The 14,735-nt window shown below is 49.0% G+C and overlaps 1 protein-coding gene and 1 non-coding gene across 2 annotated transcripts; one reads left to right on the top strand and one right to left on the bottom strand.

Moving 5' to 3' along the window:
- Positions 1-5,054: 5,054 nt before the first annotated feature.
- On the bottom strand, positions 5,055-5,215 carry LOC132394899 (U1 spliceosomal RNA). The gene has a single exon (XR_009512445.1). It is a non-coding gene; the product is annotated as a U1 spliceosomal RNA (small nuclear RNA).
- A 5,669-nt stretch (positions 5,216-10,884) lies between these two features.
- Positions 10,885-13,137, top strand: LOC132394647 (heat shock cognate 71 kDa protein-like). The gene has a single exon (XM_059971002.1). The coding sequence runs from the start codon at positions 10,909-10,911 to the stop codon at positions 12,829-12,831; it is 1,923 nt and encodes a 640-aa protein (XP_059826985.1). The 5' UTR covers positions 10,885-10,908; the 3' UTR covers positions 12,832-13,137.
- The last annotated feature ends 1,598 nt before the right edge of the window (positions 13,138-14,735 follow it).

Here is a 14,735-nt window from a genome sequence, read left to right as displayed (position 1 = left end):
GTAGAAAGGATGACATTCAGCTGGAATGTGTGCAGACAAGATTCACAGGAATGTTACCGGGGCTCAAGGGCTTCAGGAGAATCTGGATCGACCTGGACTGTTTCCCTGAAGCAAAGGAGACTGAGGGTGGTCATTACTGTGATTGATGAAATCCTGCAGGGCAGTGATGAGGTCGATGGTCACAGTCTTTCCCCGGGGAGGAGAGTCTAAACTGGAGGATATAGATTTACGCTCAGAGGGTAAAGATTAGCAGGGGACCTGAGTGGCAAATTTTACACACAGTCGGTGGTCGGTAAATGGGATGAGCTGCCGGAGGAAATGGTAGAGGCAGATAGAATGGAAACAATTTTAAGACTTTTAGATGAGTACTTGATTGAAAACGTTTAGGGGAATGCTGGCCAAATGCCGTCAAATGGGACGTGCTGAGGAAGCCACCTTGGTTGTCAGGGACATGTTACATCGAAGGGCCGGTGTGTGTGCTGTCACCTCCATTAGTCTCATTCGGAAGAGTGGAACCTCACATCAGAGCAGGGCTGTACAGGGGTGAATTCAGTAAGTTTTCCTGCATCCGTGTTTGAGGAATCCCAGTGTATCCAACACCTCACAATCTTCAGTTGCATCAAGATCCCCCATTTCAGTGTCAAAGATATTTTTCTGACAATTTAAATAATTGATATTTAATCACCTTTCCACCCTCCTGCTTTACACCTGTATTTATTCCTCAGACCCTTCTATCCTCCCTCTGGTCAGTCTGTACACTGCTCTGAAGAACATCAGAAACAGAAGCAGGGAGGCCATTCAGCCCCTCACACCTGCTCTCCCATTAGACATGATCCATACCACTTCCCTATGCTCATGCTGTTTCTACTGATTCACTTTGTATCCAAAACTCTATCCACGTCTCTCCTCAACATAGTTGATGTGTAAATGTGCAGAGCCCTGTTAGATTGTGAGCTGTGTAAATACATTTATTCCCCTCTGAATGGTCGTCCTCTCGCTGTGTCTCCTCATCCTGACACTCCCGTTACCAGAAACATCATCCCTGCATCTACCTGGGGAGCCTGGAGTAAATCTCAGACTCTCTCTCTGTCTCCGCCATACACAAATATACAGCATTTATATTTCTCCATTGCGTCAATGACCAACACAGTCTGCCCGAGGATTGTGCTGCGATCAGCCTGCTTGTGTTGCCACACTTCCAGCTCCAAAATATCATGTCCACGTCTCTCTCACCTTCACCGTACCTCTCTGGGTCGTTACAACCTGAGCATCGGTTTCTCTAATGGTCCACTCCCCTCTCCTATCACATTCCTCCTTCTTTATCCCCCTTCCGGAGGAAATTACACTGCACTCCCATTTTTCAATCAGATGCTGGAAGAACTAAAACAAAACAGAAATTACTTGAAACTCGCAACAGAGCAGGCAGTGTTTGAATCAATTCCAGGAGAGGTGACCGACATGGAACGTGAAGCCTGTTCCTCTCTCCACAGATCCTGACCAACATGCTGTGTTTTTCCCGCATTTCCTGGTTATATACTGGGTCCGTTTTACTGGGGTGACCCTGACAGAGGATGACCACAGTGATCGGGTCTCTGGCACTGAGCCTGGTTCCGTGGTGCAGAAGGGAGAGAAGAAGATGAGGAATGCGGTAGTCAGGGGGATTCCATAGTGAGGGGAACAGACAGGAGGCTCTGTCAGCCTGACAGAGATACCCACATGGTGTGTTGCCTCCCAGGTGCCGGGGTACGGGATGTCTCGGATCGGGTGCAGAGGATTCTGAAGGGAGAGGGTGACTAGCCAGAAGTCTTGGTACACGTTCGTACCAGTGACACTGTGGTCGATCTGTGTTCAGCATTTTTCTTAGTAAAGGCTGGCGAAGTTTGGGAAGGGATCAAATAAAAACAATAAAGAGGATCCCAGTCCCAAAAACAAAAAAAAAGACTTTCTTTCTTTCCTGGGCATGGTAGGGCACTGCTGACAGTGGATTCCTGAATACTGGGAGAGAGATGTAGTAATGCCTTCTGCTACATTGAAAATGGAGCCCCTCTTCGTGGAATAACACCCGAAAGGGAGAAAGCCTACCATGACCTAGATGTAATGGGAGAAAAATCTGTTCCTATTGGATCACCCGTGTACTGTGATAGTACCCAATGTTGTAATGCTACTGTTGAATTCAGCTGCTACTCGGCATTTTACCACGGCTAGAAGGACAGGTTATGAGGTGATTCTTCTCTCTCGATTCAACTGTACGTACAAAAGATCTCCGGCTATTAATCCAGCTACTTCTGTTCCGTTACCATCTGCACAGCAGGATGGGAATGACCATGACTCTCCCCTCGCAGTGGAAGCCACGACTACTCCCCGACCAGATCGGAGAAGCGACCCTATTGATAAACCTGATTTAATTCTTTTCACAGACGGCTCTTTGCACGGCACAAGAGATGATCTGTTACTGGCAGAGTTTGCTACAGTAACTCCCCTCGAGGCAGCAGAAGGAGCTCCCTGGGTGTATTGATGTTCAGCAGTTGCTGAAAGCCCAAAATCTTGCCTCACAGCAAGGGAAATGTGCCTGCATAGTTCATTTTTGCTCGCCTGGCACATGGCCAGGCTCACATGGGCAAAGGAGGGATGCAGCATGCCATCACTCAACAATGGCACGCATCTGCAAATTGACTTTGTACATATGCCTGCTGAAAGGAGTTTCAGTATAAATTGGTAATAGTAGACATGTTTTCCAGATGGGCGGAGGCCTATCCAACTAGGAGGAAGGGTTCAGAAACTGTGGTGAACATATTGATGAGAGGAATTATACCTCGGTTTGGAATTCCCCGAGGGATAAATAGTGACAGGGGAACCCATTTTACAAATAAATTAGTGCAGGGACTGAAGGAAGCCTTGGGATTCCAGTAGAAATTACATATCCCCTACCAGCCTTAGTCCTCAGGCACGGTGGGAAGAGCAAACGGAGAAATAAAATCGGCTTTGACAAAAGTTTGTCAGCAAAACGGTCTCGGATGGCCAGAGGCAATGCCCTTAGTAATGTACACTCTGCGAAATCAGAAGAATACAAATAAAGGAGTTACCCCCATGAAATTTTGATGGGGCGGCCTATGACAACAGGAACTAAGACACCCATGACCCCAGGAAAAGTAATCCTAAATGATTTTTTAATTTAAACAAAATACACTTTATTCAAAAATAAAATTATATACAATAAACCACTCAATGACTCTCAATCCTTTACAACTATTTCCATTACAATCTTTACATTTCCACACTTTTCGCCACCCACGTGACACTCTGTTATTCCATATTTACATACACTTGTTCAGGGTATACACCCCGCCTCCCTACCCATCAACTCCCATGGGAGAAGGACCCTAGACTGTGGTCCTTCCCCACCGGGCCCCTGCGGTGGCTGCACCGAGTTTGAGTGTGTCCCTCAGCACGGACTCCTGCAGCCGAGAATGTGCAAGTCGGCAGCATTCCCCCACGGACATCTCCGTGTGCTGGTAGACCATCAAGTTTCGGGCCAACCAAAGAGCGTCTTTGACCAAGTTACACTTATTTGATTGTGACAATATATACTTTTCTTTATTGTTGCTTATATGTCCTGTGCATTATTTGTTTGCGAAACTTCTCCTCTGATTTGTATATTTTTTACTGGAAATCAATAAAAAGATTGAAAAATGAAATCAGACCTCACCAACAGGCACCAAGACCTCGCCTGGCTGGTGGTGAGAGGGGCCCTCCCAGTCCGATCCCTCCTCTACGCCCGGAACGTCGTCTCCACACCCCTCTGCCCATGGGAGGACTGCAGTGAGGATGAGTAGGTGACCCACCTCTTTTCACACTGTGGGTTCGCGGAGAAGGTGTGGAGGAGGATGGAAGGGACGGTGTCGAGGTTCATCCCCAGCAGCTGCGTTACAGAGGACTCTCTGATCTACGGGCTGTTCCCGGGGACGACACCGAGACCAACATCCGGTGCTGCTGGCAGATCATCAACTCGGTGAAAGACGCTCTTTGGTTGGCCCGAAACTTGGTGGTCTACCAGCCCACGGAGATGTCCGTGGGGGAATGCTGCCGACTGGCACATTCTCGGCTGCAGGAGTCCGTGCAGAGGGACGCACTCAAACTCGGTGCAGCCACCACAAGGGCCTGGTGGGGAAGGACCACAGTCTAGGGTTCTTCGGGGTGGGGGGGGGGTGTATAACCCTAAACAAGTGTATGTAAACATGAAGTAACAGAGTGCCACGCAGGTGGCAAAAGTGTGGGAATGTAAAGACTGTAATGCAAACATTTGTAAAGGACTGAGAGTCATTGAATGGTTTATTGTCCATAATTTTATTTTTGAATAAAGTATATTTTGATTTTTAAAAATCATATTAGCGTTAATGTTAAGCTGCTGACCCCAGAGAACATCGAGGAACTGGAGAAGGAGTACAGAGGTTGGAGAACCTTGAAAGCCTTCTTCGATTCCCCGGTTCACTGGTGGGAAGCCACCAAGGAGAACATTCACAGTACATGTAACAAGATGCCATTTCTCTCGAGGACACTGACACCCAGGGCAGTTACTTACAGGAGGTTCAATAGAATGGAAGTATTCCTGAGGATAGGGATTCTCTCCTGTTTGTTACTGAAGAGATACTGGGGTAATATCCGCGATGTTGGTGGCATTACTAAGAAGGAGAAAGGTACAATCGACACATGTTACATTCGGATCCTCACACAACATAGCCACCCCACCACTCGGCCCACACAGGCCAGAAGCTCTAGTGGGCCGTCAAGACATTGGAATGATATCGGCAGCAATACTGGATCAGCACACACACTCGAGCAAAACCCTGAAGATGAGGGATTCTTCTTTGAAAGGAAACATTGAAAATCAGGCCCGAGTCTTTTCTCTACACAATAAACTTCTGCTGTACCTTAAGAGATCCTGAACGCAGCGGAACTCCACACATCGTTTGAAAGAAACAACCAAGCACATACACTTCCCGAGAGTTAGAAACCAGTCCGCGACAAATTTTCCGTTCTGTTTTTACATTGAAAATCAGGGGAGAGCGCGAACGCAGTCCCCCACTACCACAAATTTTGCAGTCGAGTATCCCGCATTTGGGGACATCGCAGGCGTCAGCACACCCGAAGTGCAATGGGATAGCCTCGTCCTGGGAGAACCTTTTTTTTAATCAAAATATACTTTATTCAAAAATAAAATTAGGTACAATAAACCATGCCATGACTCTCAGTCCTTTACAAATGTTTCCATTACAGTCTTTCCATTCCCACACTTTTACCACCCAGGTGGCACTCTGTTACTTCATATTTACATACTCTTGTTTAGGGTTATACACCCCCCCACCCCTCAACTCCCACAGGAGAAGAACCCTAGACTGTGGTCCTTCCCCACCGGGCCCTTGCGGTGGCTGCACCGAGTTTGAGTGCGTCCCTCAGCACGTACTCCTGCAGCTGAGAATGTGCCAGTCGGTAGCATTCCCCCACGGACATCTCCGTGTGCTGGTAGACCATCAAGTTTCGGGCCGACCAAAGAGCGTCTTTCACTGAGTTGATGATGATCTGCCAGCAGCACCGGATGTTGGTCTCGGTGTCGTCCCCAGGAACAGCCCGTAGATCAGGGAGTCCAATGTTACGCAGCTGCTGGGGATGAACCTCGACACCGTCCCTTCCATCCTCCCCCACACCTTCTCCGCGAACCCACAGTGTGAAAAGAGGTGGGTCACCTACTCATCCTCTCTGCAGTCCTCCCATGGGCAGAGGGGTGTGGAGATGACGTTCCGGGCGTACAGGAGGGATCGGACTGGGAGGGCCCCTCTCACCGCCAGCCAGGCGAGGTCTTGGTGAGGTCTGGCGATGAGGCATTTTGCCAGATGAACTGGACAGTCTGCTCAGGTAACCACCCCACTGTGTCCATCTCGTCCTTCTCCTGCAGTGCCTGCAGGACCTTACGTGCTGACCACTGCCTGATGGCCCTGTGGTCAAAGGTGTTGACCTGAAAGAACTTCTCTACGAAGGACAGGTATGGCGGCAACGACCAGCTGACAGGGGTGTTGCGTGGGAAAGGGGCCAGACCCATCCTTCGTAGCCAGGGCGACAGGTAGAACCTGGGCACGTAGTGGTACTTGGTGTCCACGTACCTGATGCAGCCACACACGAAGCTGGCCATCAGGGTGAGGGTGACATTGGGGACGTTTTTTCTCCCGTTGTCCGGGGACTTATGCATGGTGGTCCGTCTGACCCGCTCCATCTTAGATCCCCTGACGTATCTGAAGACGGCTCGGGTGATTTCCGAGCTGAAGGAGCGGGGGACTGGCCACACCTGCGCCAAGTACAGCAGCCCTGAGAGCACCGCACACCTGATGACCAGGTTCTTGCCCGCTATCGATAGGGAGCGCCCTCCCCACAGTCCCAGTTTCTGTTTCATCTTGGCAGTCCGCTCCTGACAGTTCCTGTTGCACGCCTCGGCCCCCCCGAACCAGATCCCCAACACCTCCAGGTGATCAGCCCTGAGGGGGAAGGGGACGCTGGATCGGTCGGGCCAGTTGCCGAAGAGCATGGCTTCGCTCTTCGTGCGGTTGACCCTGGCTCCCGACGCCTGCTCGAACTGTTCGCAGATGCCGATCAGCCTGCGAACTGACCTCGGATCGGAGCAGAAGACGGTGACGTCGTCCACGTATAGGGAGGTTTTGATTTGGGTCCCTCCAGTGCCTGGCAGCGTCACCCTTCTTATGCCCTCATCCCTCCTGATGGCCTTGGCAAAGGGTTCTATGCAGCACCTGAACAAGACAGGGGAGAGAGGGCAGCCCTGCCTGACTCCAGACCTGATGGGGAAGCTGTCTGTTTCCCACCCGTTGACCTGGACTGTGCTACAGATGTCCGTGTAGAGCAGTTTGATCCAGCTCCGGATTCCCTCCCCAAATTCCGTTTCGGAGAGTACATCCGCCATGTACGTGTGCAATATCCTGTCGAAGGCTTTCTCCTGGTCCAAGCTGACCAGGCAGGTGTCCACCCCCCTGTCCTGCACGGAGGAGATGGTGTCCCTCAGCAGCCCGAGGCTGTCTGAGATCTTCCTGCCCGGTACAGCACAGGTTTGGTCCGGGTGGATCACCCGCTCCAGTGCAGACTTGACCCTGTTGGCGATAGTCTTGGAAAGGATCTTGTAGTCCACATTCAGGAGTGAGATGGGCCTCCAATTCCTAATGTCTTCCCTCTCCCCCTTCTGCTTCTAGATGAGGGTGAAGGTGCCCTTCCTCATGGATTCGGACATGCTGCCTGCCAGGAGCGTAGCATTGTACACTTCCAGCAGGTCGGGGCCCATCCGGTTCCACAGAGCCGGATACAACCCGACCGGTAAGCCGTCGCTTCCGGGAGTCCTACCCGACTCAAAGGAACGGACGGAGCCAGTCAGCCCGTCCAGTGTCAGTGGCTGCTCCAGACTCCCACGCTTGCCGTCGTCTAAGACCTGCGTGACAGTCGACAGGAAGCTGCGGGAGGCTGTGGAGTCTGTGGCCTTTTCTCCCTACAGACCGGTACGGATCTTTGATTTTTTTAAATCAAAAGAAAAATCCTTCCTTCCCAGCTAGGCTGGTATTTAAATAAAATTACAAACAATTGAAAAATTAAACAATTTATTCAAAGCATATATAACAAGATATTTAAAACTGTACAAAATTTACATTCCAAAAGAGGTGACATTAAAAAAAATACCCCCAATACAGAGAACCCGATCAAAGGAATTGAATAGTCCAGTTACCAGTGTTTACAATTAGAACATCACAGCCAGACTCAGGACATTGACATGACCCAGTGGTGTTACAGTGGAGACTATTCCCAAGAGCCAACATCAGCATCAGACCCACTGAAGTGTCTAGAGAGCTCAAACCGAGCCCAATTTTGACCTGTTTGTGGGTATGGAAGGACAGTAAAGTCATGGCATCATTCTGTATGAACCAATCCCCATCATTCTGCACTGACCTACAAACACACACTTACACCAATCAATCACCCACACACTGGGGGAGATTTACACTCAGTGGCCACGTTATTCGGTACATCCCACACATAATAAATTCTGTCTTAGTGTGCGTCTGTGCTCTAACACGTCCATTTCAATGTTCTATGTGTTGTTCATTCAGAGAGGCTCTTCTGCACACCAGTGTGGTACCACGTGGATTCTTCAGTTACTGTCACCTTCCTGTCATCCAGAACCAGACAGGCCATTCTTCTCTGACCTTCTCAATAACAAGGCATTTTCACTCTCTGCATGTTTTTGCTTTACACACCATTCTCTGTAAGCTTTAGTGAATGTTGTGAACAAAAATCCGAGAGATCAGTAGATTTTGAGATACTCAAACCACCCTGTCTGGCACCAACAGTCATTCCACAGTAAAAGTCACCTAAAAAGTCACATTTCTTCCCCATTCCAATGTTTGGTCTGGACAACAACTCAACAATGTCTGAATGCTTTTATGCATTGAGCTGCTGCCACATGATTGGCTGATCAGTTCTTTTACATTAACCAGCAGACACACAACTGTCCTGTACCTAGTAAAGTGCCCATTGAGTGTACGTCTGTGACAGACGCGATTCTCATCCGGAGCTGAACCGAGCACCTTAGACCTCTGGGCCAAGGGAACCTCCAGCAGCGAGTCAACGCATTAGGGCAATATCACTAAAAAGTCATCGGGGAACTTACAATCCCATAAACAAATTATATACAACACACACAAAATGCTGGTGGAAAGCAGCAGGCCAGGCAGCAACTTTTGGAAGAAGTACAGTCGGCGTTTCGGGCCGAGACCCTTCGTCAGGACTAACTGAAAGAAAAGATAGTAAGGGATTTGAAAGTAGGAGGGGGAGACTTGTCATTAATTTGTCATTATATAAATCTGAACAACAATATTATCCCCACACCATGCAGACACTCGATGTTGGTTTCATAACCGACACTACATGGGTAGTAGCGCTGGGAGCCGACGGGGCTTCGCGAAAACTCTGGAGGTGGCGAGATAGATCTCGTGAAGACTCTGGGAGGATCTGATAACTGTTATTGTTGTTACATACCCCGTAACTGGGTGTCTTACCAGCAAAGATGAAAGAATCCATTAGGAGTCTGGTGGGACTATTTTCAAACAGTGTTTATTAGTAAAATATACACATTAATATCAACAATGCAAATGTATAGATAATACACGTTAGCAATACTAACCCTAAAAGTGTGGGTATAATAATAATCAATAATAAACAAGCTCCATTGATGTCTAGGGGTTAATGAATTGTCATATGTGAATACAAAGTTCAGTTCAGTTCATACGTGCTGAGGTAGTTGTTGGTTCTTGTGTTTTAATCATTGGAGAGAAAGAGAGAGAGAGAGAGAGAGAGAGAGAGAGAAAGAGAGAGAGAGAGCGAACCGTGACAGCTAAAGTTAGCCAAACCTTCCTTTACGTTCTTGATCCGTCGATGTGTTGTGGCCATTCAGCTATGACCCCTCTGTCCTTCAGCTAGACCATTCTTCTGTGGTGGACTCGTCACCCAGGCAAGGGTGGACACACACACACAAGCCCCCACCGGCCCTGCTATAAACACTGAGTTAAACTGACCGATCCTTTGTTCGGTCCCTGATACCCCACACCTTCCCGTGGGTTCCAACACTCAAGCAGTGCTCACTGGTGTGTCTCCTGGTGTGTCTGAGGGGTGTCTCCCCAGACCTCATTTTTATCCCTACTCACGGGGTCTCAGGTCTCAATAAGTTTTGAATGGCTTAGTCCATCAAACCAGCCCACTCCGGCTGTCCACTGAGGAATTTTAATGAACAGAATGGTACCAAGTAAACAGCCATCTCCGGAGCCATAAGTCTTACAGGAGTCATAATATGGTGGGTCAATAAATCTCTCTCCCGGTGTTCTCTCTCCCTTGTCTGAAGCAGATATTCCAGTCCCAGTATGTTTTCCCTTTGTCTCTCTTTCTCTCTCATTAGCAGCATGGTAACAGTAACAGTTTGTGATTCTCCCGGGGGGGGGGGGGAATATGGGCAACTCTTTACCCTTCTGCCCATCAGAGCTGTTCATCCACTAACGTTATTATCATAACACTAACATCGCTCCGTTACGGATAATTTATTTAAACCTGTTTAAGTCAACTCTCCTTGCAGTGTACTGTACTGGGCTGCAAAAGGAGTATTTCTGACATTTGAACCTGTATATTTATACCGAAACAAAAGAACCCGCGCAAACTTCATCACTTCTGTCAGCCTAAAAATTCTTTTTTAAACTCCGTGTCCCGCCCTGTTCTGGTCGCCAACACCACAAAATTCCTTTTGTCAAAATTAAATGTCACAAACTCTGACTTTCTCTTTTAAGTGTTTGTTCTGTTGCTAATTTGGTCCTGCAGGTATTACCCAGAGCTGTCGTTCCTTGTTTACTCGCTTCGTCCCTTAAGGCCGGAGAATTCTCTCCCCAGAAGGTGCTTGAGACTTTTTCTTGCGCAGAGGGAACTTTTGGAAGAGGTGCAATATTGCTTGTTTCGTACAGTTTAACAAGTGTTTCAAAGGGTTCCTGAATGACTCGGTTTCTGCCGGAACCTCCCTGACTGCCCCAGATCTTCCTCGCTATTTCCAGAATTTTCGCGAAGCCCCGGAAAGTCTCGGACTAGCAGCGCTGTCATTGGCCGCCGCCTCGGAACCTTCTCCAACCTTCGGCGGTGAGTCACTCGCCCACGTTTTCATTGGTTTACCTAGACGTCCCTCAAGAACGAAGCACCGCCCACATAGCCGCGCTGGGACTATATTAAGGGACGGAGCAGCAAGCCATGCAGTAACGATCGGCTTGGAGAAGCAAGGAAGTCCTTCTGGTATTTCAATAAGGAACGTCGGAGCTTTCATCAGAAACACAGATGCTTGCATCCAAGGGGACAGCCATCGGGATCGATCTGGGCACCACCTACTCCTGTGTGGGGGTCTTCCAGCATGGCAAGGTGGAGATCATCGCCAATGACCAGGGCAACCGCACCACCCCCAGCTATGTGGCCTTCAACGACACCGAGAGGCTCATCGGCGATGCGGCCAAGAACCAAGTGGCAATGAACCCCGCCAACACCATCTTTGATGCCAAGCGGCTCATCGGGAGGAGGTTTGATGACCCGACGGTGCAGTCTGACATGAAGCACTGGCCCTTCCAGGTGGTGAGTGACGGAGGGAAACCCAAGGTGAAGGTGGAGTACAAGGGGGAGAACAAGACCTTTTCCCCAGAGGAAATCTCCTCCATGGTGCTGACCAAGATGAAGGAGATTGCTGAGGCTTACCTCGGCCACAATGTCACCAACGCTGTCGTTACCGTTCCTGCCTATTTCAATGACTCCCAGCGCCAGGCAACCAAAGATGCTGGTGTGATAGCGGGTCTCAATGTCCTGCGTGTCATCAATGAACCGACAGCAGCTGCCATTGCCTATGGCCTGGACAAGAAAGGGAAAGGGGAGCGTAATGTCCTCATCTTTGACCTGGGTGGTGGCACCTTCGACGTCTCCATTCTCTCCATTGATGACGGGATCTTTGAAGTGAAATCGACAGCCGGTGATACCCACCTGGGAGGAGAGGACTTTGACAACCGCATGGTCAATCACTTCATTGAGGAGTTCAAGCGGAAATACAAGAAGGACATCAGCCAGAACAAGAGAGCGGTGAGGAGGCTGCGGACGGCCTGCGAGAGAGCAAAGAGAACCCTGTCTTCCAGCACCCAAGCCAGTATTGAGATTGACTCTCTGTTTGAGGGTGTTGATTTCTACACCTCAATCACCAGGGCTCGGTTTGAGGAGCTGAACTCTGACCTGTTCAGGGGCACTCTGGAGCCAGTGGAGAAAGCCCTGAGGGATGCCAAGCTGGACAAATCCCAGATCCATGAGATTGTCCTGGTCGGAGGCTCCACCCGCATCCCCAAGATCCAGAAGCTGCTGCAAGATTTCTTCAACGGTAGGGAGCTGAACAAGAGCATCAACCCCGATGAGGCCGTGGCCTATGGGGCAGCTGTCCAGGCGGCCATTCTGATGGGGGACAAGTCGGAGAATGTTCAGGATCTGCTACTCCTGGATGTTGCTGCTCTGTCGTTGGGGCTGGAGACGGCAGGTGGAGTCATGACCACCCTTATCAAGCGGAACACCACCATCCCCACCAAGCAGACCCAGATCTTCAGCACCTACTCCGATAACCAGCCTGGTGTCCTTATTCAGGTGTATGAAGGCGAGAGAGCCATGACCAAGGACAACAACCTTCTGGGCAAGTTTGAGTTGAGTGGCATCCCTCCCGCTCCTCGTGGCGTACCCCAGATTGAGGTGACCTTCGATATTGACGCCAATGGCATCCTCAATGTCTCTGCTGTCGACAAGAGCACTGGGAAAACAAACAAGATCACCATCACCAACGACAAGGGCAGGCTGAGTAAGGAGGAAATTGACAGGATGGTGCAGGAGGCCGAGAAGTACAAGAATGAGGATGAAATGCAGCGGCAGAAGATTGCAGCCAAGAACTCCCTGGAGTCCTATGCCTTCAACATGAAGGGCTCTGTGGAGGATGAGAAGATGGCTGGGAAGATCAGTGCAGAAGACAAGAGGAAAGTTATTGACCTGTGCAACGAGGCAATATCATGGCTGGAGAAGAATCAGATGGCAGAGAAGGAAGAGTTTGAGCACAAGCAGAAAGAGCTGGAAAAAGTCTGCAACCCCATCATTGCCAAACTGTACCAAGGAGCAGGCGCAGGGGAATCATGCAGGGCACAGGCTGGGAATGCCAGTTCCTCTGGACCAACTATTGAGGAGGTGGATTAAAGGACTGTAAATGTGACAGTATGGGGCTTGCTCGGTTTGAGCTCTCTGGACACTTCAGTGGGTCTGATGCTGATGTTGGCTCTTGGGAATAGTCTCCACTGTAACACCACTGGGTCATGTCAATGTCCTGAGTCTGGCTGTGATGTTCTAATTGTAAACACTGGTAACTGGACTATTCAATTCCTTTGATCGGGTTCTCTGTATCGGGGGTATTTTTTTTTAATGTCACTTCTTTTGGAATGTAAATTTTGTACAGTATTGAATATCTTGTTATATATGCTTTGAATAAATTGTTTAATTTTTCAATTGTCTGTAATTTTATTTAAATACCAGTGTAGCTGGGAAGGAAGGTTTTTCTTTTGATTTAAAAAATCGAATGTCCCCAATTTATGGGTGTTAAAATACTGCTGCATATAATCGGGTGACCCTTCCCCAGGCTCCCTTTCCCAGGGATATCTTCCTCCCAGATCCCATCACACTGTTCCTTGTTTCTGGATCTGGTTGTTAACACTTCCCCACTCTCACAAGTTCCGTGTGGCATTACTTTACCAGAAGGCCTGTGGTCCTTCAGGAAGGTGACTAACCCTCAACGTGGACAGATCCAGTGATGTTGGCCTTGGCCAGCAGCTCCAACATTGCCCCCCGACAAAGTATAATTAGCTGCCTTGGGGGAGGATTCCACACCCACATGCTGGGAATGAGGACTGGTTGTTGCAGTCGGCTCTGTGGTGAGGAGTGTGGGTCTGGACAGGTAGATGAGGGGGGGGGGGGAACGTATGATTATGAGTGAATGTGTGTGCATTTTCTGAGTTGAGTTTACAAAGAATTTTTACGTACTAATCATTTCAAGCCTTGCAGGCATTTCTGTAGGCTGTACATAGACTCCTTGACTGAAATCTCACCCCGTCGATAAGCCCATTAACAGAGGAACAGAATGAGTCCATTAAGCTGATCGATACTGATTCAGTATAGGATTATTGCTTATTTATTTCCCTCCTCAATCCCATTCTCCTGCTTTCTCCCCCTCTCTCTCTCTCTTTCTCTCCCTCTTTGATACCCTCACTAATGAAGGAAGTACCAATCTCCTAAATATATCCAATGACTTGGGGCCTCGGCAGATTCACACTTTGACTAAGGAAGTTCCTCCTAATTTGTGTTCACAGTACGTGTATACAAGACGCCATTTCTCTCGAGGACACTGACACCCAGGGCAGTTGCTTACAGGAGGTTTAATGGAATGGAAGTATTCCTGAGGATAGGAATTCTCTCCTGTTTGTTACTGAAGAGATACTGGGGTAATATCCGCGATGTTGGTGGCATTACTAAGAAGGAGAAAAGTACAATTGAAACCTGTTAAATTCGGATCCTCACACGACAGAGCCACCCCACCACTCTGTCCCCAGACGAGGACAACCTATAGTGGGCCGTCAAGTCATTGGAATGATATCACCAGCAATACTGGATCAACACACAGACTTGAGTAAATTCCTGAAGCTGAGGGATTTTTTTTTTGAAAGGAAGCTTTGAAAACGGCCTACAAGAAGGGTTAGAGCTGTCCCTATTTCCTGAGGAGGCTGAGGTCCTTTAACATCCGCCGAACGATGCTGAGGATGTTCTACGAGTGTGGTGGCCAGTGCTATCATGTTTGCTGTTGTGTGCTGGGGCAGCAGGCTGAGGGTAGCAGACACCAACAGAATCAGCAAAAAAAGGCCAGTGATGTTGTGGGGGTGGAACTGGACTCTCTGATGGTGGTGTCTGAAAAGAGGATGCTGTCCAAGTTGCATGCCATCTTGGAGTCATCCACTCAATAATGTACTGGTTAGGCACAGGAGTACATTCAGCCAGACTCATTGCACCGAGATGCAACACTGAGCGTCATAAGTCATTCCTGCCTGCGGCCATCA

This window comes from Hypanus sabinus, chromosome 5 (assembly GCF_030144855.1).
Source record: "Hypanus sabinus isolate sHypSab1 chromosome 5, sHypSab1.hap1, whole genome shotgun sequence".
Lineage (NCBI taxonomy): Eukaryota > Metazoa > Chordata > Chondrichthyes > Myliobatiformes > Dasyatidae > Hypanus > Hypanus sabinus.
Note: the sequence above shows the minus strand (reverse complement) of the source record. Positions and strands in the feature narration are given on the sequence as shown.

Excerpts from the sequence above, each read along its gene's own strand:
- LOC132394647 (XM_059971002.1), top strand. The coding sequence starts at position 10,909 with ATGCTTGCATCCAAGGGGACAGCCATCGGGATCGATCTGGGCACCACC.